The sequence below is a fragment of the Paramisgurnus dabryanus genome, chromosome 11 (assembly GCF_030506205.2).
Source record: "Paramisgurnus dabryanus chromosome 11, PD_genome_1.1, whole genome shotgun sequence".
Classification (NCBI taxonomy): domain Eukaryota; kingdom Metazoa; phylum Chordata; class Actinopteri; order Cypriniformes; family Cobitidae; genus Paramisgurnus; species Paramisgurnus dabryanus.
This window is the reverse complement of record NC_133347.1, coordinates 30,036,918-30,062,966: the sequence shown is the minus strand read 5'-3', so window position 1 is coordinate 30,062,966 and position 26,049 is coordinate 30,036,918. Positions and strand designations below refer to the sequence as shown.

The 26,049-nt window shown below is 37.5% G+C and overlaps 1 protein-coding gene across 1 annotated transcript in view; it reads right to left on the bottom strand.

The window, feature by feature from the left end:
- cacna1db (calcium channel, voltage-dependent, L type, alpha 1D subunit, b) overlaps nt 1-26,049 on the bottom strand; it is a 216,090-nt gene that overhangs the window by 129,169 nt on the left and 60,872 nt on the right. Inside the window, exons 13-15 of the mRNA XM_065247770.1 lie at nt 15,804-16,029; nt 4,128-4,335; nt 3,844-3,964 (exon numbers count right to left, since the gene is read on the bottom strand). Coding sequence (XP_065103842.1) covers nt 3,844-3,964; nt 4,128-4,335; nt 15,804-16,029 — 555 coding nt within the window. The remainder of the gene's footprint in view (nt 1-3,843; nt 3,965-4,127; nt 4,336-15,803; nt 16,030-26,049) is intronic.

Sequence of the window (26,049 nt, the reverse complement as noted above, 5' to 3'; positions counted from 1 at the left end):
AAAGCATATCAGCAGAGTAATTCAAGTCTCTTTGCGGAGAGATTGAAAAATAAAGAGTTTGCGGCGCCCGCGCTGCAGTCGACCCCAGAGTGTAAAGCAAAGCCAATGCACATGATCTTCGACAATAAAGAAACGTGAAGCTCAAACAGGAACAGTTCCGTATCCACACTGTTCCTATGCCCCATGACGCTTTGCGTAAATTATGGTGTGCGACTTCCGGCACATACGGTCACTGAACCAGAGCCGGCGTTTTCCATGATGATAACGGTCATAATTTCATGTATGAGCCAGTGTGAGGATGAAATGAAGAAGTGTCCTGATACATCACATGAAGATATATTAATCGTTTCATATTATTCCTCGGGGGTGACGGGTCTTCAATGACAAAAATATAAAAGCACAGAGATATACCAGTATCTATACAGTGGGACAGTCAGTCGAGTGTTTAATACATGGAATATACCGAGACTTCTTGTTTTTAACCTTTTCAGGTGATGGTTTAAAATGTCACAACTGTGCCTCTGGTGTTAGTTTTTTTATTTTTATTTTTAATCAATTTGAGTTTTTATGGCGACACATCAAGCTTCACGCGATCCGACAGCAGCAGTAAATTTGCTTCTCATTCAACACATTGTAAGTTATTTAAACAAACCATAATAAACATTAAACTACTATTACATGTTTTCAGTATTGCAGTAGATAAGACATGAGCTTATGAAATTATTTGCTTAAAAAATATTTAAAACATAACAAAAGGAACGGTACACGTAAACACATCAAGAACTATTATAAACATTAACTAATAAGCAGTTAATGTAATCTCATGTTTTGTAATTATATATAGTAGCAGAATAAATAAATCGGCATATTTTTATCAGCATAATATGTTGTATTTGAATAATTATTGTATTTATTGTTCACTGTCAGTTTCTATGAAAGGTTTTACTGGATGGATGTGTGGATACAGTTAAAGAGGCCCTTCCACATAAAACCGTTTTTACTTGTATTTTTTGATGTGTTAGGTCCATATGTGTTTGTGTTGTGTCGTGAATGTGAAAATTAACGTCCACCTCCTCTGTCAGCTCTAGCCACTGAAAAGAAATAAGCTGAGAAATCAGGTCAGTTTGAAAAGCTTATCAGTGTGACGTGGAACTGATCGAGGTCATTACTATTCATGAGCTCTTCAACTTGAGACCGCGCCCACATATTACGTGTAGTTGAGTTAGTTTTCATAACAAGTTACAGCAAGGATGGCTAAACGTCAACCGTACCGTATTCGGGCCATTGTTTTTATTGAGAGACATCATTCCTATTAAACGAGGGAATCATAACAGTTGCTACATGTTTGGATGTTCAGAAAAACGCTGGATTTGAAGAGAGACTGCGATTAAAAAGAGACGCGAATTCATGCTGCACACACGTTGAAAGGGTTTATGATAACAGACACGCGTGTGTGTGTGAGTAAAACACTTTAGTACTATGTGTCACTGTGGCGGCCGGTGTTTTCTCTTCCGAGGGAGGCGAATTCATGCTGCACACGCTTTGAAAGGGTTTATGATAAAAGACACGCGAGTGTGTGAGAGTAAAACACTTTAGTACTATGTGTCACTGTGGCGGCCGGTGTTTTCTCTTCCGAGGGACGCTAATTCATGCTGCACACGCTTTGAAAGGGTTTATGATAACAGACACGCGTGTGTATGTGAGTAAAACACTTTAGTACTATGTGTCACTGTGGCGGCCGGTGTTTTCTCTTCCGAGGGAGGCGAATTCATGCTGCACACGCTTTGAAAGGGTTTATGATAAAAGACACGCGTGTTTGTGTGAGTAAAACACTTTAGTACTATGTGTCACTGTGGCGGACGGTGTTTTCTCTTCCGAGGGACGCTAATTCATGCTGCACACGCTTTGAAAGGGTTTATGATAAAAGACACGTGTGTTTGTGTGAGTAAAACACTTTAGTACTATGTGTCACTGTGGCGGACGGTGTTTTCTCTTCCGAGGGACGCTAATTCATGCTGCACACGCTTTGAAAGTGTTTATGATAAAAGACACGCGTGTTTGTGTGAGTAAAACACTTTAGCACTATGTGTCACTATCAGTTGCGGCGGGGATTTCTCTTCAGAAGGATGCGATTCACGTGAATTCATGATGCACACGCATAAAATGTGATAAAAGACACGTGTGTGTGTGTGTGTTTGTGCGTTCGTAACACGCGCATTGAAGGGTTTATGTAAAAGACGTGTGTGTGTGTTTGTGCGTGCGTGCGCTGCTACACGCGCATCGAAAGGGTTTACGATAAAAGACACGTGTGTGTGTGTGTGTGTTCTTGTGCGTGGATTTACGAAAAAAAAGACACGTGTGTGCGTCAAAAGGGTTTATGATAAAATATGCGTGTGTAAAAAAGACACTGTGTCTTAAGACACTCACTTAACATTAAACTGATTACACGAGATTAAATTGAAAGTTAGTTTGAACAAAAAACTGTTATCCAATCATAGCAGTGGGCGTTTACTTCCAAGTCGTCAATGCAGCCCGCCCATTAAAACGGATCACTTCTCTAACCAGCTTCTAAATCAGGGTACAAAATGGCCTTTTACTTATTGCTTTTGATGTTTTTGGATGTAAAAACCATGCAAACGTCATGAGTAGACCTCAGACAACAGTATAAAACAATAAAAACGACAAAGGAAGGGCACCTTTAACAGATGCACATGCGTCACATTCGGTTCTTGTGCGTGTATTATAGTTAAAACAAATGTTTTGTAGAGATTTACTGCGTTTGTATAATCTATTATGGCAACTCCTAACTGCACAAATTATGCCTGTCTTCCTGTCTTCCATAATAAGCATTAAAATGCCAGTCAAAGTGGCAGACTTGTATCCCTCGCAATAGGTCTACCATTAGCTGTAGTGGCTCACCGGAAGTTTTACCCATATGAGCTCAAAGATGGCGTTGCTCGACTTTAAGTTAGGAATAGTGTGGATTACGCAGAACTTTTTCTGTCTGCTTATTTTGAGTTTCTCTGTTTTTTTTAGAAATGTATTAGTTATTATGTACTATAAGATCCATTTCATATCACATTGTGCGTTTATTAAACTTGTGTACTGTATATGGTAAGAGATGGGAAGATTTGTCACATCAAATAAAATGAATAAATCCGGACAATCCTGTATTTTATGGGATATGTGGCAACGCTAGCGATAATTACACAAAATAGTCCCGGTGCAGATTAATATTTCTGAAATAAATATTGAACAGAAACTTGGGTTACACAGACGAAAGCTCGACCTTTAAAGATCAGTACACTCTTAGAAAGGATTTAAACATCTTTGTGCATTAAGCTTTTATGTTGATTTTGTGTTAAAATATAACACAAGTTGTGTTAAAATGTGTTGTTTCAATAAAAACACAGTGATGGGTGGATTCTGGGACAACGCATTTAGTGTGTTGTCCCAACATCAACACTAATCTGTTGCTTTTAACACATTCGTTCTAAGAGTATAGGCTGCTACTACAGCAGCGGAGGACTTTTTTGTTGAACAAACTTGAGGAACAAAGGATGATGTCACACATTTACCTTTTGGTTGACTAATCGGTGGAGAGGTGCGTGTCTCAGGACAGACGCATGTAAAAACTTTTAGAGTGGTTTATTCAATTTGTGCCAAAAAAATCCCAGCACAAAATCTACCCGTTTTCTCAATTTTGCTTATTTCAATTGAGGTTGAAAAACAAACCATCAAAATGAACACAGACCCATCTGACTTAACCAAAACAGTGTTTGAAAAATGTTTGCTGTAGTAAGGACGGGTGTTTGAGTAATTTCATCAAGTATGAAAAGATACAGTCACCACAGATAAACAGGATGATGAAGTAGATGCAGACAAGCATGCCTGAGGAGGAAGGGCCTCCATATGCCATGATCCCATTGTACATCACTGTATTCCAGTCCTCACCTGTCAAGATCTGTTCATAAACAAACACACACAACACAAAAACAAATTATGCAGCTGGAGAAACCAAGAATATCATTTAAACCATGTAAGTGAGGGTCAAAGCATACAGTAAGCATCAATTACGGTGACATGCCTGTAGAGAGGTGTAAACATTCAAAAGCGCACATACACACCTGAAACACAGTAAGCAGGGCTTGAGGGAAATTATCAAAGGTGCTTCGTTTAGTTACAGTCTCGTCAAAGTTGAATTTGCCGCCGAAGAGCTGCATTCCAAGCAGACTGAAGATGATGATGAAGAGGAAGAGAAGCAGAAGCAGGGACGCAATAGACTTTATGGAGTTCAACAGAGACGCGACCAGATTACTCAGAGACGCCCAGTGACTACAAACAGAAAGGCAGAGCCTCAATAACATGTTAAAGAAACAGGTCATTTAAAACTAAAGGACTTTATTCACCCACTTTAAACCATGTGCTCAAGTGTAGAGCCCTGCACAGTAGACATCTTCATGGGTCCACTTAGTTGCAAAAACCAGAGGTCCGACTCTAGCAGGCTCAGGTCTAAAAGTTTCAAGTGTGCGTTGGACACGAGTCGGGTATGATAATAGCGGCATCAGCTTTATGGTAATTTTATTTGCCGAATGGACCAAGACGACCCAAATTATCTTGCGTGTGTGCATCAATGTTCCTGCATGTGCGGCAGACTGCACACACATCGGTGCAGTTTACATTTGGTCCAGTCACTGGTTCGTGTCAGACTCAGGTCTAATTTTCTCGGGTTTGTCTTGGGTCTGGTCTTCAAAAAAAAGATTTATGCACATCGGGTTCGGTAAAAAAACTTCGTCATTTCATGTCAGGTACATTTCTTTGGACCCGAGAAGACCTCTACTGCACTGCATATCATAATTTTTTGTTTGTTTTGTAAAATTCACAGCTCCCATTGTCTTAAATCTTTTCAAAACATTTAAATAGGGCTGCATAACGATTAATCGTGATTAATCGTTTGCAGAATAAAAGTTTTTGTTTACATCATATATGTTTGTGTACGATGCATAATAATTATTTATATATAAATACACACATATACATGCATGTATATATTTAAAAAAAAATTACGTGAGTATATACATATGTACATTTATATTATATTTAATATATAAATATATATTTTTTCTTAAAAATTATACATGCATGTGTGTGTATTTATATATACATAATTACTATATACAGTACACAAACATGATTTAAACAAAAAGTTTTATTCTGCAAACGATTAATCGCGATTAATCATTATGCAGCCCTACATTTAAAATCATTCCGCAAAATTTAGCATATCTTGCCAAAGACATAAGCAGAAATAGCAAAAAATAACTCAACACAGATTTCTTACATAGCCGTTAGAGGTCGACCGATTCATTGGATTTGCCAATTAATCCGCACCGATAACAATAACAATAATTATTGTTCAAAAATTCCGACTGATAGTTTTTTCTGGTTGCGTTTGTTGCATACTCAACAGGGAAGAGAGCAGGGAAGCTCTGCTACTGATCTGCATTAAAAAGTAGTAGATTACCCTCTACTGGCGAAAACTAACACCATTAATTCCTCGTGCTGGTTGTTGTGACACATGATGTGATACGCAACAGGGGATCGCACGTGAATGTAAAACCAAGTGAAACGGTACAGTACACTAAAGTTCACATTGTCATTATCTATTACAAATTGCATACCTGTATAAGTAAGAAATAGATGCTGCATTAGTTGTAACTTTTATGTTTCCCAACAAGGCTGAGATGATGCCAACATTAATTGGCTACCTTAAGTGTAGAAATAAACACCACCACACAAATACGAAACAATGTATACATGGCTTGATTTTTGCTGCCTAAATAAATTTTTAAAGCGTCCAATTAGAGAATGTCGAACTTTTTTGGTACCACCTCGGTTGGGGTTCCAAGCGACCCGAGCTGATACCAAATGTGACGCGAAAACACTGTAGATCACTGATTGGTCTGATTGGTCGTCACTATCAGCCTCATTGCTATGATGTAAAAGATTAGCTTTACCTCAGTGCTAGCTTGCGCTGTCTCGAGCAAACAGGTTGTCATCTGTGCTCTGTTATAAGTTCCCAAACTCCCTTTTAGCGATGAAAAACATCCACAGGTTGAGAATCAGTGACACCATAACAGTTTTTTCCTGACTTGCAGTTTGTGGTGGAACATTCGCGACAAGCACGTCACAGCCTTATATATGCTTAAATGCAACTTCAATGATGCTCAACGGAGCGCCGTCGACTGACGCCACAGGTGTTTGTACAGAAACTGTCATGTGAGACATAGGTAGTGATAAACGTGATGTGCAAACATCTATTTGTGGTGGCCAATTTTCATTTTGTGGCAGACTGAAAAATAATGAATGTATGGGAATGTACAATAACGCTCTCACTTGCATGATGTCACAGCAGTAGGCAGCGCAAATATAACGACACGCCTATAATCCCTCCTACTACGAAGTGATACTAAACTCGATGGAAAAGCTAACCACGCCAAAGTGAGGTGAGCTGACCCGACCCAAACTAAACTAAACCATGGGGTACTATGCAATGGAAAAGCGCCATATTAGTTACGATATGTAAAATGTTAATGATATGCAAAAGGTACAAGCCCCAAAGTAAACGATGTGAGTTATCGTCTCCAAGGTAAATCTCTTTTATTGGGCTACAATAAACACACTGATTGTAGGCAACAGTTTACTTCCTGGGATTGGTGATGTAGACAAGACCGACATTATCATAATTCCTCCCACGTCGGACTACACATTGTGAGGGCTTGCATTAACTAAAACATTAACAGTCGTGACGGAACTTGAAGGCTCTACTCCAAAAATAGTTAAAGGAACAGTTTGTAGGATTGTGGCCAAAACTGGTATTGCAATCACAAAACTTGTGGCTAAAACTGGTACTGCAATCACAACTGGTGGCCAATACACAAAATGACAACATAAACATCAGTTGGGGTCTGCAACTCCACTTTTTAAATGACAATATCCTGCCCAGACCACTGTTGTGAGTGATATAAGTATTTGAAATGAAAATGATTTCTTAATGTCTAGTGACATATCAGGGCCATTTTATGATTAGTTTATATAAATTTCTTACATACTGTTCCCTTTAAGTTTGGGTACAAGGACTTTGTGAATGACTAAGAAGGATGGATGGTAGCAAAACTATCACCATTGTTGGAGAATGACTCTCACCCACTGTATAAAATGGTTTCAGCTCTGAGAAGCTCCTTCAGTGACAGACTGTTACATCCTAAATGTCTGAAGGAGCGATACAGACGTTCTTTTCTCCCTGCTGCTATAAGACTTTACAATCAGAGCTGCTCCCAGTGAACCAGTCACCATTATATACATTATTGTTATTGTATTTTTAAACATGGGCAATAATAGAAATTTTGAAAAATATGCAACATTTCCTAGCTGTAATATGAATTTTCTTTATCCTGCTTGTCATTTACCTTCTGACCAGGTTAATCAAAAAGCTATAGACTGATTTAACAATATTTTTTTTGTTATTATCTTTTATCATTGTTATCATCAATGGTTTCATGACAATTTCTGAGAATGCCGTATGAAATAAGAAACCATTCAATTAACTCTTTAGCCACCATTGATGAGTTATCTGCCAAAGACGAGTCTTACGGCAATCCATATTTCCGCTATTATGCAGTAGCTTGTGCTCTTACCCTACTTATATGGATCTGTGCACGTTTTGATCATTGTTCTGAATCTGATTTCTTACAAAAGTCCTTAAAGTGCAATAATCTTAGCTTTTTGTTCAAAATTAGGTATTTCTGAAGAAACCTACCCTGTTCTTTCATTTAAAATATTGTATGTTTATATATATTTAAAGAACAACCTTTTCTGGAAGGCATTAAATATTGGTCGTCAGTGTTAGACTTTGCGTAAAAGCCTACAGATAGTTTATGGGGATGCTCATAAATATATTGTATACACAGAAAAATATCATGCAGAATAAAAAACCTCAGAGTTGCAAGCACAGCCATATACTTTTCTCTCATGCAAACACACACACACACACACACACACACACACACACACACACACACACACACACACACACACACATATTCAATTTAACATTAATTGAACTTAATTAATTAACTTACATGCACTCCTTTTTTATTATCCAGGGTCTGCCATGTTTGAGGCATATTGAAACCGTTGTTCCTAAACACTATGCTTATATGTTGGCCTAAGTTTAGTTACATTTAAATATTAGGCTTTGTAGTTTCGATTTTTATTTATTTTTAGATTTTTTGTAGACACCTTTGAAATAGAAATGCAAATAATATTTTTTTGTTGCACATAAAACTCTCATAGTCCATAACTATTGTAGATTTAACAGTGTTTAATACCTAATTTAGTTAAATCATTAAACATTTGTATGACTTGCCAGTGACTTGCTTGTAGAGCTTAGATCGAACCCAGTAAATCAAGCCCGACCCTACCCGAGGCCGAGCACGTTGTGTCCGAGCCAGACAGGTTCACTGTAATTATGACCCTGGGACCGATTTAAACCCGACCATTTTTAATATGTGGGCCGTTATAACTAGGGGCGGCGGCAAATTTTTTTTAACGCAGGTGCTGCTGTGCAGGCTACAGGGGAAGGCTGCACAGTTATATATGCATTAGGGGTGTAACAATTAACCGTGCAAATGCACATTTTCTCAGTGAATGAATTTGAATGAATTACGGTGAAATCCAGGCACATCCGAACGCCAGGGGGCGCTCCCGTGCAGAAACTCCCTTTGTGCCACAGAAGAAGCAGCATTACGAATGCTACACTGTAAAAAAATTCCGTAGAAATTACAATGTCATTGCAGCTGGGTTGCCGGTAATTTACCGTAGATTTACATTTATGTTATTTACTGGCAAGAGTTTGTTCAAAGTTAAATAAATTGTAAATATTAATAACTCTTTATCTTTACAGAATAAAACTATACAATAACAGCCTCATGCAAAGCATTCTGGGAACCAGAAATCATCATCAACCGTTTTCTGTTTTTTGCTTCAGATTTTGTTTCCCAGAATGTTTTGCTTGATGCTGTCTTTTTAGTTTTACTCTGTAAAGACAAAGACTTGTAAATGTTTAATGTTCATTTAACTTTGAACAAACTCTTGCCAGTAAATAACATAAATGTAAATCTACGGTAAATTACCGGCAACCCAGCTGCAATTTCTACGGAATTTTTTTACAGTGTATTCCAGGAAATATCTACAGGAATATTTATATCGCTGTTCTTCAGATTGTTTCAGGTATTTTCATGATAATAAAGAATATTTTGAATAATTTTGTTTAACGAGTGTTGCTTTTTTTAAATGCACGTTATAAACGACTCCGACTCGTTATGATTTTAAATTGATAAGGACTTCCTACTGACCAAATGCCGTAGTATACGCACAAGCTGTGCATGAAACACAGAATCACAGCCTTGCGATTCAGAATCGATTTCAGACAGGCATTTTTAATGGGAAACACGGTTGAATCGTTACATCCCTAATATACATATTATACAAATACTATTTATAAGAGCAAAAATTGGCCACTCAGTATTAAATATTCTATTATTTTAATTATCATAACTAAAGTTTTAATTGTATTTATTTTTTTTTTAATTTTAGCACAACATTCAGAATTCAATCAAATATTCTTTAAGATGAATTATTAATAATGTTACTTTAACATTGTTATTTCAACATAATGTGTGTGAGCAAGCAAGATGTGCATTTGTAAATTTGGTGAGAGCATGTGTTACGAGTTTCAAATTGTGTAAGTGTAAACGGCTGCGCGCCGGCGCCTCATTGTCGTTATAATATTGTCTGCTATATTGCTTTTTATGTATTAAACCCAGGCAATTGGTTGTTGAAAAATTTATTAAAATTATGATACAATTTATACTATAATGAAATTAACTTTAAACAAAAATTTCTTCAAAACTTGAACCTAAATGTGCTTATTTAATGGCTAAAACGCGTACGCTACAGACTCTCTTTTTGCACAAATTGCAGCACATTCATTATTTTTGAAATTTGCACATGTAAGTTGGAAGGCATTTGTTTGTGCATATTAAAACATATCTGTAACATTTATCAAGTTATTAAATGTGCGTGCATTTATTAATTATTATCTTAATGAATAATACGACAAGGAAGCAGCATGTAAACGGTGTTGTTTGTTTATTCAGAAATAATTGAATGGATCATAAATGGGTCTGAAATTCCGAATGAAGAAACGTAATGTTTCCATACCTATGATTTCCTCCAAACTTGCTCAAAGTTAATACTCCTGTTTTAATTTTTCTTTGCTTCTTCAAGCTCCATGTTGCACTTAAGCTAATAGTAATAGTACAGCACGCAAGCAGGAGTTGTTATCAAAAGAGTTGGCTATCCCAATGTATCTGTAATTTTCATGCAGCGCTTTTCACATCCGAATCCCACTTAAGAAAAATATAAACGAATAAATAACGTAAAATGTCCTTAAATATGCATAGTATATATTTAATTAGGGCTGGGTATTGGCAAGGGCCAAATTTTTTACTTTTTTAAAGCCAAAATGCTTCCACATGTCGGCTTTGAAAGCTGCAGGAGTTTTAAAGGATAATTCCGGTATTTAACACTTTGAGTCTCATTTCTGGTTTGTTTTGGATGAAGTACAGTGATGGACACAGAAATTTTGACAATGGGTCGTGTCTTGACTTTTTGACTCATTTAGAAGCGTCTCTTGACTGCTTCAGAATGGAAGTCAATGACCATGCACAAACATGTCATTAAAACAACACTTAAAGTTCATTTTCAAAACTGTACTACTCACCGAGTGGTTCGTGGTGTTCGTTGATGATTAAAAACAAATATATTGGCGCAATGTATGATTTCAATCCGTGTTATTTGCTATAGTGGAACTATTTTTTCAGATACCTCACAACCGCGTATATACATCTCTTTGAAATAGAAATGCAAATAATATTTTTTTGTTGCACATAAAACTTTCATAGTCCATAACTATTGTAGATTTAACATTGTTTAATACCTAATTTAGTTAAATCATTAAACATTTGTGTGACTTGCTTGTAGAGCTTAGATCGAACCCAGTAAATCAAGCCTGATCCTACCCGAGGCCGAGCACGTTGTGTCCGAGCCAGACAGGTTCACTGTAATTATGACCCTGGGACCGATTTAAACCCGAACATTTTAAATATGTGGGCCGTTATAACTAGGGGCGGCGCCAGATTTTTTTAACACAGGTGCTGCTGTGCAGGCTACAGGGGAAGGCTGCACAGTTATATATACATTAGGGGTGTAACGATTAACCGTGCAAATGCGCGTTTTCTCAGTGAATGAATTTGAATGAATTACGGTGATTTCAAATTTTTTACTTTTTTAAAGCCAAAATGCTTCCACATGTCGGCTTTGAAAGCTGCAGGAGTTTTTAAGGATAATTCCGGTATTTAACACTTTGAGTCTCATTTCTGGTTTGTTTTGGATGAACTACAGTGATGGACACAGAAATTTTGACAATGGGTCGTGTCTTGAGTTTTTGACTCGTTTAGAAGCGTCTCTTGACTGCTTCAGAATGGAAGTCAAAGGCCATGCACAAACATGTCATTAAAACAACACTTAACGTTCATTTTCAAAACTGTGCTACTCACAGAGTGGTTCGTGGTGTTCTTTGATGATTAAAAACAAATATATTGGCGCAATGTATGATTTCAATCCGTGTAATAGTTCCGTTACTAGTTCCGTGTTATAGTGGAACTATTTTTTCAGATACCTCACAACCGCGTATATACTTCCGCTCTATTTTTGAGTCTGAAGCGTTAGCACACTCGGCGTGCCTGTCACGCGTCCTGCGAGAACAGCATTAGTGAAACAAAACACAGGAGCAATACTTTTAATAAGGCTGCCTAACATTTTCTAACAAACAAACATTCCTGCATCAGAAATAAGCAGCACAGTAATTACTGACAATGTAAAGGGTAGGCTATTTAAATAAAACAATGAAAATAAATGAACGAAGTTCAACAAACTGTAATAAAACGGTAGCATACTTTCAAAATCAAGTTTATTTATAGCACTTACACCATCCAATATGTTTTTTCATCAGCAGAACAATAAAGATGATATTTTGCAGAAACCCCAGTGCTCTGTCATGCAAGTCAACCGATCCTCACACTTTAAGAGCTAAAGCATATATATACACACACAATACAACAGTAATCCCCCATAACTCCGTGTGACATATTGACGTCATGTGAAGCAAATCAATCAGTTTTTGATAGAAACTGAACGTTATTTACAACACTATTAGCGTGAATGCCAAAGCAGGAAGCACTCTCCGTTCGAGGCGATCTCTTCTACTGGTGGCGTTTGGTGGCTGTTGGCTATGGATGTTGGTCTCTCTGCGCCACCTATAAAGCGGGAGCGTGAAGCGCACTTCCTGCTTGGCAAAAGCTCTGCATTAACGCTGTAAAATATTTATTTATTTATATATATATTTTTTTTTTCGAATCTCAAAACTGAAAATCGAATGTCAACCCACGGAACGAATATTCGAATATTCTGGTCCAGCCCTACAAATCTGGGAAAAATTTCTTCTGAGAGAAACCGAGCCAAAAAACTACAACCACATGTAAACAGACCCTTTTCTGTTTCCCGGCGGCGGAGTGATATATCAGCGAGCAATGAGTCTTCCAAGAGAAGTCAATGGAATTTTACAAAATGCCAAATAAAACACGACAGAAACTGTATTTCGCTACACTACTTGTTTTTAATCATCAACGAACACCACGAACCACTCGGTGAGTAGCACAGTTTTGAAAATGAACGTTAAGTGTTGTTTTAATGACATGTTTGTGCATGGCCATTGACTTCCATTCTGAAGCAGTCAAGAGACGCTTCTAAACGAGTCAAAAACTCAAGACACGACCCATTGTCAAAATTTCTGTGTCCATCAGTGTAGTTCATCCAAAACAAACCAGAAATGAGACCCAAAGTGTTAAATACCGGAATTATCCTTAAAAGTTTTTTGCCATTTTCTCACTCCCGCTAACTGGGTGTGTATGACAGACAACTGGACAGCGACAACTACAGCAGCGGCGGAGGAGGTCGTTTGACGTACACAGAGGGATTTGATGGGTTTTTAAAAATATCGATAGTTGAGATTGAAAAATCTATACACTATCGTGGAAAATGTATCACGGTAGTAAGCTGTATCGATATTTTTTTGCACAGCCCTATATTTAATATACGTATATTTAATATAATATATTGTGTTTTGTTGTTTTTTATACCACGTAAGATGGGGGATGCGTGCAGATAACAACAGTCTTTTAAAACAATCTATTGTATTGATTAACTGAGCAATGCCGCAGGAAATATTGCGAAGCTCAGACATTGTCATATAATGAACAAGATGTGCCGACGCATGTGTCATGAAGTGCTGTCAAGTGTCTCTTCATTCATTGCCCTTTGGTTTCTGACTGAAGCACATGACAGAGCAGAGGAGAAGCGCATATGAGCATCTGTAGCTGTCACTAGGGCCCTATAATTTCCGCGATCACGGAATCGGCTAATTAACACGGAATCTAGTGTTAAAGCGGAATTTCGCGGAATTTTACATATTTTGAATAAAATTCTGTTTTTGTGTGGGAAAAGAACGTATGTCTGGGGTAAATGCACACCGGGGGAAGCAAATCTGGGTAACCACCCCTCCCGTCATTTCAGACCCCTCCAAAACACTGAAACCATGGCGAAGTGGCTCTCCACAACTCTCCTTTCGTCAGCGAACAAAATAAGAAGTTTGACGCTAAGCACTCAGTTCCTAGCAAATCCCACATGACTTTTATGTGACCGAAAAACTGTTAATTTGTAAGTTTTGTCAACATTGCGTTGACTGGGAGCGCAAAGATACATGCACTCTCTCATCCACGTCTCTCTCACTGCACCTCTCTCACATGCACATGCTCTCGCATCCGTCCGAACACAAATCCTTATGAATTTGCTCAGTTTTCTGCGTTTCAATCGAGCTGAGGCAAACTATCGCTTGCGTTTAAATAATCATCTGCATCAAGACTGCTCTCTGTCTCGCTTTCGCTCGCACGTGCAAAGAGCTGCGCGCTCATGCTGTCCGAAGTCAGATCACTGATCCTGTACATTTTTGTAAAGTTATATGCATTTCAAGCGATTGTGTTTAAAATATGGATCGCGTTTCGCTGGACTGATGTGTTTAGGGCACTTCTGAAGGCACCACTGCTTTGACTCACGTAGCCTTCATGCAACAACACTAAACAATGCATTGAATTGAGTAAAACATGTTTATTTACTCATTAAGTAATCGTGTTATCCCATTTCCCCCATAATCGAGCAGCCCTACCGCAAATAGGAAATGTGAACAATTTAAGGCAATTCCTATTGTATTTGTGTCCATTTTAATCATTAACATTAAAGGCACACTCTTTTTATGACTAAAATAACAGTAAATGGTCAAAAAAATAATTGCCAAAAATTTAAACGGACAAAACGGAATTTGGGAAAAAATAAAACGGAATTTGGGAAAAAATAAAACTGATTTTATAGGGCCCTATGACACCTGTGCTGCCAAACTCACTCTGAGACATAATAAACGCATCTTTGAATAGTGCCACCACGTGTCTGTTTCTGATGATTTAGCCACACATTGTAAAATTGTAAAAAATGTAATAAATTTTTTTTGTAAAAAATATATTTAAACCTCCTTTTATGCAAGTTTACAGTTAATCCCTAACTGAGATTTAAAACAGTTTAAAGTAATAGAGTAACGGGATTAAAGATAATCTAGTTTTACAGTACAATTTAAACCTGGATCAAACTGACAGTGTAACCCTGATTATTTTCAAACAGGTTTAAAGTTTGGTGCAACAGAATTATTAAATATAAGCCTTGATTTAAACCAGATTTAAACCAGATAAAACATTAATTTTATGCAATACAGTGAGAAATTTACATTCTCAGGAAAATAGCCGCTTATCAATTAATCGTTAATCGATCGATATGGTCAATTAACGAACGATTAATGAATGAATGGATAATTTTCATCCCTAATGTGCAATCATTGCGGTGATCTGAAATCATTGCGATGAGGTCAAACAATAGCGATGAAACAATTATTTAACATTGCGACAGCCATAACTGCAGACAGTTTAGCCACATATTCAGGCTGTATTTATATACTGTATACGGTTATGTGCAAGTGACAAGTATGCAACACACGCAGTAGTGAGCAGCTAGCCCCCAGCGCCAGGGGAGCAATTAGGGTAATATGCCTTGCTCAAGGGCACCAAAGTCGCAACTCACCCACAGTGAGAGTCGAACCGGCAACTCTCTGATTACAACCCCAGCTCCTTAACCACTAGGACAGGTTTAAATCTGGTCCTGGAGGGCCGGTGTACCACAGGAGTTTAGTTCTAACACTAATCAAACACACCTGCCTGAAATTTTCAAATAATCTTGTGGACTTCCATTAGCTACTTCAGGTGTGTTGGTTTATGGTTGAACCTCAACACTGTGGGACACCGGCCCTCCAGGACCAGCATTGAATAGCCTTGCACTAGGCTATAACTGCCCCAGACATGTGTTATGCATGTCAAAATATTGTAATTAGAAGTTCCTGACTGTAAACCCGCTAAATGTTTATAACATTCATAAGTAACGTATAGTTACCTAGCTGTCAACCTAAATATGTTTGGTTATATTTTACTGTTGATGTTGTCAAAACAGTCTCTGCTGTTACTCACCGAGTGACTTTAAAGATTCTGAGGAGACGAACACAGCGGAACACAGAGATGCCAAGAGAAGACATGAACTCCAGCTCCACAAGGATCGTCTCTACAATGCCTCCACAAACCACGAAAGAGTCGAATCGGTTGAAGAGTGAGACAAAGTACGCCTGAAGTCCCAGACTGTACATCTTTATCAGCATCTCACACGTAAATAGGGCCAACAAGACTTTATTAGCCACATCTGCAAACAAACATCACAACACTGGGGTTAACAAAATAGAAGCATTTTTTCTGAGAAGGCAAGGGATGGACAACTGAATGTGAAAATGATCAAATGTTCAGAAAAACCTGAACAGTTTGGGCATCTCTCTTGCCTCCCCTGAGCCCACTGACTTTAAAAACAAACCCTAAAGCGTGGGGTGACTGAGTGGGGGTAAATGAAAATAATGGATAAAAGTCACGAGAAATGGCAATGTCTCCACGTGACCATGATTGGATGATACTCCAAATCTTTCTCACAACATCCCACCTCTCTCCTCATCTTCCTCAACTTGAAGCAGTTAACGATGAGCATGAACAAGCATAAATTGCAAACCTATTTTATTTTCTACTCTTATTATTATTGTAGTGTGTGTTTATTATTAATCCATTTGTACAAGTTAGCAAACCGTAGGATTTGTAAATGAGATGATTTGGAGGCACCAGACAGCATTCTGAATCATGGTCCAGCACGTCACATATTAGGAGAAGTGTCCCTTGTAGTTGGTTTTTAATTGTCATGTTAGGAAAACATACACGCATTCTTTAAAACATCTTAAAAATGTGGCAGTTTTTCCATTATTTGAGAGTACAACATCAAAAGCACCAACCCCTCTAACATCCCTCTCATTTAGACATCCCTGCTTTGATGGTCCTTTCAGTAAAACATGAAGCCAAACACCCAAATTAAACGACCACTTTTTTTAAACCAGGTTTTTGTCCAATGGTTAAGACCAGATGAGTCATGCCCATTAAAATTGAGGGGCACATGCTGGCACATGAAATGCATTCCTATAAATATGTTGGTTACACTTTACAATAAAGTTTGTTTGTTAATAATTAGTTAATGCATTAAAAGGAAATAACAATGATCAATACTTCTACAGCATTTATTCATCTTAGTTCATCATGTGGCATTTACTAACACATATTGTTTACGGTTTGTTCATGTTAGTTAATGTATTTAACAATGTTTACTAATACAACCTTTTTGAAAAGTGTTACGACAGACGTGGCTGTTGAGTGCACGAGTTTTAAAATAGAAAAAAAAAAATCATAAACACTTCTCTTTTTGTCTGTACAGTCTATAAGAATATATCATAAAAAGTTTTGATGTTTAATTGACATTCATAATTATGAAGTATGAAGGGTAGCTGGGCACATCATGCCCCCTGAAAAAAATTTGTACATGACGGCCCGGTTGGGACGAGAGCAGGGAACGAAGTTATTAAGACGTCAATCAAATTGTGTGGGGGTGTCACAGGTAGGACGTTTGGTATTACACATTTAAAACAATAATTTCTTAGTCTTAACCAGGACTTTAAAAAAAAACAATATCTTGGGAAAGCTCTTCGATTGAGGTTTTTTATTTTTCATCCCCATTTTGCAAAAGTAATGATGTAGTATGAGGAATATCTAAAATGTTTCTGGCTAACAGGTGGGCCCAATGTGTTTTTTTTACAGTAATGGTGCCACAGTCTCATTTACAGTCTCTCAGATAGGTCAGCCAGTAAATGATATCTCATCGAGGGTGCCTTCACAGCTCAAAAGTTAAGTTTAATCAAACAAACACCCTGCAAAGATTCAGAGAAATATCAGCATTTTAAAGGACTTCTCCTGCACAACTCCACTGAAGTCTGTCCAATGCTGCTCATCGGGTCTGATTCTCCTCATCTAATCCCCCTAGTGGAACCAGTGAGGCTAGGCCCACCAGGGGGACCGGCTGCTGTAAAAACCCGTCTGGGCTGGACATTACAGGGTCTGGTTCAACACACGCGGTTAAAGATGACTGATCAACACTGCCTGTCAAGCAGTGTCAAGCGATATGAAACTCCCCTCTTGCGTGCCAAAAACATGTCTGAACCTGAAAGCACCAAAAGAGGCTGTCTTATCACAGTTGTGAGCTACTGAGAGAAGACTGACAAAAATCCAGAGAAAGCAGACACTTATAGCAAAAATTTCAAAACTAGAGCACTTATGTGAGCAAAGTGGCACTTAATGTTGAGTCAGAAGATTTAAGATGGGCATTCTGCCACATCATATGGTGCAGCACAACGAGAAACAGGTTAGTTTTCAATCGCTCATTCCAATATCGAGGTACATCCCTGAATGAGTATCTGCTTCCTGGACAGACAATGTTGAGTTTTTACTTGCCGTTCTACTCAAGATTCAGAGAACGTTCAGTTGCCACCAGCAGCGACATAAAAGGAATGTTGTTTCACAAGACTTGATTGTTTCCAGAAACAGACCACTACTGAGGTTTCCTTTGGAAAGATCTGAAATTGCAGGAACAACCCAGTGTGTAAGAATGGCAAGTTCTACCATTTGGCACCACATGCAGCCGCTGCTGTGCTATCTTTGCCCTGCAAAAACACTTGCTGGACAATAGCCAACCTGGTGATAACATCCACCATTCTGTCCTAATATCCTTCTACGTTGACAATTGTCTACAAAGTTTCGCCTCATTAAAAGATGCGAAACAGTTTGTTGACATAGTCAATAATGTACTGGCAGATGGCAGCTTCGAGCTGAGACAGTGGTCAGCAATACATGTTCAACAATAAGTCACCTTCCAGCAGAGGCTATTTCTGGCAGTACAGAGCTTTGGATTTCTCGAGAACGAATAAACATGCAAGAATCCACCCTGGGACTCCTCTGGAACCAGGAGACCGACACCATCTCTTTAAAATACCAGGCCATAGAAAGCACTGACACAACCATGACACATATACAAGATTCTGGCTAGTCAGTATGAACCTTTGGGTCATTTCATTCCTTATACCACACGAGCCAAGATTATCATGCAATGTCTGTGGGACAAAAACGTGATTGGGATCCACATTTGCCCAATGATTTACTGCAAACTTTGACCGAGTGGCAAGAAGAGCTACCTTCATTACAGCATATCAACCTCCCTCTCTGTGTTACTCCAAACCCTTGAAAGACACAGAAATTAGTAAAAGATTCCAAAGAACAATCATCTGTTCCTCGCCTGGAAAGATTGTGCTGCTCTTACTGGAGCTCAACTCGCTACAGTACTTCAAACAGAGTTAACCCTGAGCATAGAACACATCACCTGACTGACTTAACCACTGTCCTCATATGGTTGCAGTCCGACTCATGTCGGTTCAAGGTATTCGTGAGTACTCGAGTGACGGAAATCCAAGACCTCACTGAACCACACAGCTGGCAATATGTGCCTTCAGCAAATAACCCAGCTGATGACATCACACAGAGTAAGAGTTACAAGCAGAAGCGGGTACAAGCAGCAGTTGGTTTGAGGGACCAAACTTCCTGAAAGACCCATCAAATATGTGGGCCAAATGTCCAAACCCTCTGGGCATAAATGATACTGAAGTATCATTCCTGGAAGATGGATTCCTGTACTCTAGCCTGCTTTACATTCTCAGATTTTAGTCAGTTTAAAAGGAGCTAATAGAGTCACCTGCCCTTCACGGGGCGGCCGACAGTAGTTCAACAGCCAGCACTACAAAACAGCTGAGATGACTGTTCTGCAACAAGCCCAGCAGTAATGTTTTCCATCTGACTTTGAACTAATAAAGAAATGGCAAAACCCATTGCTCGTAATGGCTGGCTCAGAGATCTAGACCCAGAATTCAATACAGAGATAGGCTTAACCATTGTCCATATGGTACAGTCGGTATAAACGCTTTTACAAAATTTTGGAAAGGTCTCCTTAAATTCTACCTCCGTGGTCTTCAGAATAATCAGAAATGGCAAAGAACTCAGTAGACATTCAAATTGTCAAAATTATCAAACCCAACAGGCGGCTCGGGGGACAAAACTAGCCCGCCAGCAATATTTTCTAGCCCACCGGATTATTTTGGAAGTCTTTTTTTTTAATCAGACTATTTTTATTTTACAATAACAGTTTACAAATAGGGCCACGTGTATCATTCCTTCAATCGTTTTTTTTTTTATTAAAACCAAAGAGAAAAGAAAGAAAAATGACTTGTTTTACCATTATTTATTTCCTTAACTAAAATGAAATAACGAATAACGACTTGTTTTCTGATTTTCTGACGCTAAGATCAAAAATAGAAAAAAATGAATGAAACTGGTTTAGACTAATTTTAATTTAACACCTTAGCAAACATATACCAATGAAATTAATTTTAAACACATCAGGTACTATTGTGGTAACAGATTACAGCCGTGTTAATAATGGTTTGAATATCAACCATGCTCTCCTGTAAGTCTCATTCGCTATACAGACTTTTGAACTTTTTTCATTATTATTTATTTGGGTATATCACACTGATAAATAATTTGCACTAAATGCTTCACAAAACTCTGCTTCTAGCCTACTTGAGAAAAGCCATAGCCGTGCAGCGATTTCCAGGCCGCATACTGTATGAAAAGGATTCATGCGGTGCGGGATGAAATTTTAGAGTATAAAGACGGTAGCGGTCAGAACTCTGAAGTACCTATACTTTGGACGGAGCGTGTGGTCTGACTGACAATAGCCTATCTTTTGACAGCGTATCCGCACTTAATTCTGACCACCTGTACAGCTCTAAGGGGCTGTTTGGTACTGAAACCATTGTCAACATTATTTTTCTGCAAGGACGTTTGAAATAGTTTGGCATAAAATAGCCTACTTCATTTGTCAGTAGGGCAATATGGTTTTCATTTATGTTGTTTAGAAATTTGAGTGATAGGCTTTGTCCTATTTATGCTTCATACATTTTTTTCTGTGACATTTTTTCTCTGTTTACAGTACAATGTTAAAATATTTATAATAGCACGAACATTTTTTGTATAGCATTTATAATTGTTATAATCTCTCTTTTTCCATTAGAGAATGTGAGATTTTTCAGACCTGTCAGGTCGGGAAATAAAGCGGGTGAACACAGAGTGTATTTTAAGCGGTTGCAAAATTGAACCTTGTGGGAGCTGGAGGAAAAAATAAAACAGTCCAGCGCAGACCTCCTTAAACCCTAGGTGTGTATGCATGTCAGTGATGCGCGGGTCAATGTATAAACAACTCGCACCTGCCCAACTTTTTCAACTAACCCGCACACAACTCGGACCGCAAAAAAAAAATATAGATATTGTACCCGACCCTCTTCCTGGCCTGCATTTCTTAAAAGTAGTAATTGTTTAAAGTAGTTAATTGCAGGGCTTAATTTGAGACTTCTAGGGTGTCTTCGTTTCGGACTTATTTGCGCGGATCCACCACCTCACGTGGTATAAAAACAACAAAATACAATATACTATATATAAAAAATATATTATGCACATTTTTAAGGACATTTTACGTTATTTATTCGCTTATATTTTTCTTAAGTGGGACTCGGATGTGAAAAGTGCTGCATATTGCACGCACTTTAGTCTAACGGTTAAAACTTTACTAAACTAAATCAAAAAAGGTGAAGTATAGCTTTAGCCTACATAAATGCTTATTGCTTAAATGTTGTGAGTTCCTCTTCAGCCATTTCCTGCTGTTATGTTTAGAATAGTTCATTGTTCAGAGTTCATATTAACGACCCAACCAACCGCACCCCGAATATCATTAAAAATATTTTTGGATGACTCGTAACCGTGGTTGACCGCAGGCACCCCCTCATTTTGGATCAACCCGTGCATCACTGATGTGTGTGTCCTGAATAAATAATTAAAAAAGAATGAAGTTCAAAAGTCGGACTGTAAGAGACTTACAGGAGAGCATGATTGCTATTCACAACTTTATTAAAATGGCTGTAATGGGTTACCATGTTACCTATTAAAGTTTGATCAATTGTGCATACAATTACATGTAAAGCTACGCTGCAACATTACCTAATTGCTACCAAAATACAACGTTGTGAAAAATTGTAAAAACATTTTGGGGTGGGTATTAGCTGGGCTTGTCTTCTTGAGGTTCAGCACGCACAAGAAAATATTTTTCCCAACAATTAGCAATATTTAGGCCTTACATTATGTTGGGTTTTATATCACGTAGGATGATTATGTGTAGAAAATCGCAAAGAAATTACTTTAGCTGGGTTTTTACAGTCAGAGTCACATGCATTTAATGTAGGCTTACAATAAATTCTTTGTTGCGCTTCGTATAAATGTGCATTGCACGCTAGGAGTGGGAATCGCAGGGTACCTCACGAAAACAATACATGGCTTGCGGTAACGATAGTATCATAAGGCGTCGATTCTCTGATAATCGGTGAATTGCTTGCTTATCCTATGACGATACATAAGGATAACTGACAAACTATAAAAAAACTAAATTTCTAGGAAAAGATTAAGTGCAATTTTTGTCTCTATGCAAGTCCACAAAAAGTTTTTTAGGTACAGGGCCCCAGACTACTTTTTTACTAGAAGCACTGTAGCCCCTGACTGATTATTATTTTACAAGTGAGAATAGAATATAGGTCCACACCAGGGGCGTTGCTAGACATAAAGCTTTACTGGGGCACAGGCCCCTCATTTTTGCTGACTTTTTTGAAAGCCTGCTGTGTAAGAAGTGTGCAACACAATGTAACCCACTATTTTACAGTGCAAAAGTTACTGCAAAAGATACATATGTAGATTACATAATATGTATTTTATATAGAAGTGTAATCATACCTAACAATATTAACATGTTTGGAGGCATAAATGGCATAACATGTTTGGAAATAATGACAGCAGAGAAATATTTTCTACATTATACAATGATAGCAACGATTAATAACTTATTTTTACACAAATATTTTAAGAAACCAGTCATTTTATGACTGCAATACTAAATAATCTCAGTCATAGTTACTGCTAACTGTTATGTAAGTTAGTGTCCTAGAGTTAAATATTAATTTCATATCTGAAAATACAGAACAGTGTAACACATACATCTGTTGATTTTCTCAGCAACAATGCAATTCTATAGAATTGACAGAGGTTTTCCTGAGATTTTTCCTCTAATGTTTAAGACCTGACAAGGTGAGACTGTAGTTTGTTTTACCTCACTTAAACTCATCATCTCTCCTTTCTGCTTCTCTTTCCCTGCTTTGCACAAAACATTTCTGATGTACATCTACAGAAGCCAATAATGATGGAGTCAAAATAAGATTAGCATTATTTTTTAGAAACTTACTTTGGTCTCGTCATGTTTTCATAAGCTAACTCACTGGCGTGGCGTCACCTTTTGAATGCGGTTGTGTGCGAAAGAAAGCAAAGACAAGTGCGGACATGGATACGTGCGTGCACGCTTCAATGCGACTGCTTCGTCGCTTTTACAAGCGTAAATTGGGTAACTACATTGCATATAGATCCGTTTATGCCGCGATTGTCTTTGTAAAGGATTGCACTAGTTAACTGCTAAAATTTAAACTTGAGATTTACACCGGGGCACAAAAGATTTCACTGGGGCATGTGCCCCAGTAAAAGGGGTCTAGCGATGCCCATGGTCCACACCTTATATTAAATGAATGCAATTATTTACTTTTTCCCCATAATAACTGCATTTCTGATAAATACTACTTGATGAGAAATAGATTTAACCCTATTTGCATTTGTTGCACATGTCATTATATTTTGGGCGCATCTGCTTGCTCTTACATTATTTATTAATAAATGAATATTTTAATTAAACTGTTTAAATGCATTAAGAATATAATTTTTTATGTTAGTCTCAGAATGTTCAAGGTGGGTTTGAGGTCTTACCCACAGTTAGAGAATCTTTTTATTTTTTTAAATATTCTCAGAATCCGTATAAAGGTGATCAATGTAATGGAATAAAATTAGACGTTTCTGTCCGACAACTAAAATGTTTAAAAATAAATTTTACTATTATGGAGAAATGAGTGCTTGCTGAATATTTAACTGCACTAGTTATGTTTTTGTTTCTTCAACTTCAAAGATAATTGTGTACTTGTATAGAGATGTGCTTTTTCCGGCAACAGCACATTCTTTTAAAATATTTGAGCTGATAAAAAAGACTTTTGACATTATGCATTTTTAATTTAGTCACAATAAGTGCAAAAGCTTCTAAGTAAGAAATACACACAACACGCTATGTGTTTTTAAGTTAAAAACACTGTAAAAATATTTTTTTGTATTCATATTATATAAGATTAACAATTTCATACATTTATATTGCGTTTAAAGTTCTTTACATTTGGAAAGAGGATGTCTTCTGAACCACCACCAATAAAGTTTAAAAAAATCTAATAAATCAGGATCCAAGGCACTACTTCGAGTTACAAAATATAAAATGAACTATATTTTAACTATATTTTGGAAATGGAAGTAGTGCCTTGGATCCTGATTTATTAGAAATTTGTTCTAACCCAACCAAGAGCACCTTCTGGGACACACAAAGTGGTCCTTTCAGCAAGAAGCACTCCTAGATTCTCTCCTGGATTAAAGTTAACAAATCTTTACAAAAATGGCGTTTAAACCCATACGGAGCGAACAAGAAAACATATGCTTGTATACTATACAGTCGGCATATCATCTTTATTTAGTTTTACACATTTATATTCTATTAATAACAGCCTACATCACTGCATGTTTGGATAAACATTTATTTTTATTTTTTATTATTAAACACACATGAGAAAGATCTTTAGTTACTTCTGGACAATAAGGAAGTGTTAAGAAGTTTTCATCTTTAAAGTTACTTCAGAAGAACAATGGAAGACCGACTGGAGGACGATAATATTCTTGAAGTCAGTCATTTATCCTCATTTATATATTTGCTATCATGTAATATGCTTATGGCTGGTGCAGTTCAGCCTGCATGCGACCTTAGCACTGCAAATTGCACGCTTCGGATTGAGAAAGCATTGTTTACAAACGAGGACGCGTGTACTCCTGTAATGGCAGATAACTCTTGTGTATCCTTTATGGCAGTGTTTCACAATCCTGGTCCTTGAGTACCCCCTTCCAGAAAGTTAAAGATGTCTCATTATCTAACACACCTGATTTTACTCAACAGCTTGTTAGGGAGACATGTTACCCATTCTGGAAGAAGGCTGATGAGTTGAATCAGGTGTTTTAAATAAGGAGACATCTAAAACATTCTTGAAGGGGGTACTCAAGGACCAGGGGCCTCGTTTATAAAGCGTACGTGCGCACAAAACGGGGCTGAAAACGTGCGTACGTCACTTCCCACGCAAAGGTTGTGATCTATAAAGAAAAACTTGACGGCAGAATGTGCGCACCTGTAAATTTTGGAGACAATTAATGGGAATTGGGGACACAGATGGCGAGAAAGTGAAATGAAATCAGATTAAAGAAAGTAAATATGACAAGAACTATTATAAATATTGATAACACACATATGTAATTTCACTCTATATCATACTTTAAATCCACGTTTTCATGATGATAAAATCCAGCAGTGTTATTTGTGCTTGTACTGAGTGATAATTGTTTCATATACATCTTGTAAAACTCAATCTTAAATCAAAAATCATTATATAAATTTAAATTGTGCTGTCTCACGGTAACAATGTCCACTTTCGGGAGTGCGAGATGGCCCGACTACATGGAATACAGGACAGCATCAAATACGCATCCATAAGATAACTGCAGAACTCAGTGTAAATAACCAAATATTTAATGTGCATTTTATCATCAAATGTCAAAGTATGGAAATACAGCCATCACGCTCCCGGACAATCGTTTCTTTCTATATTGTCATTATAATAGTCTATATGATGTGAAAACCGCATGAAGAAACATGCGTTCGCCTATTACATTAAAATAAATATTTACTCTCATGTGTAAAGTTAATGCAAGTTTGTTAGGTACAGTAAAAGGAAATTACCATTTATGTTTTTAAATTTAAATGATTCATTTTTATATGTCTGCTCTTTGTATAGCAGAGGAGAACGCTTGTGCGGCTAGAGAATAGTTCGCATATATCAGACGCGTGCACAAAAGGAGCAGAAAACACATATCTATTTTATTTTAATGATACCTCTAATTTATGCTGTGATTTTGGCAAGGTGTGAGGCAAATTCACGTACGCACATTTTCAGGTGATCTGTGATTTATAAAA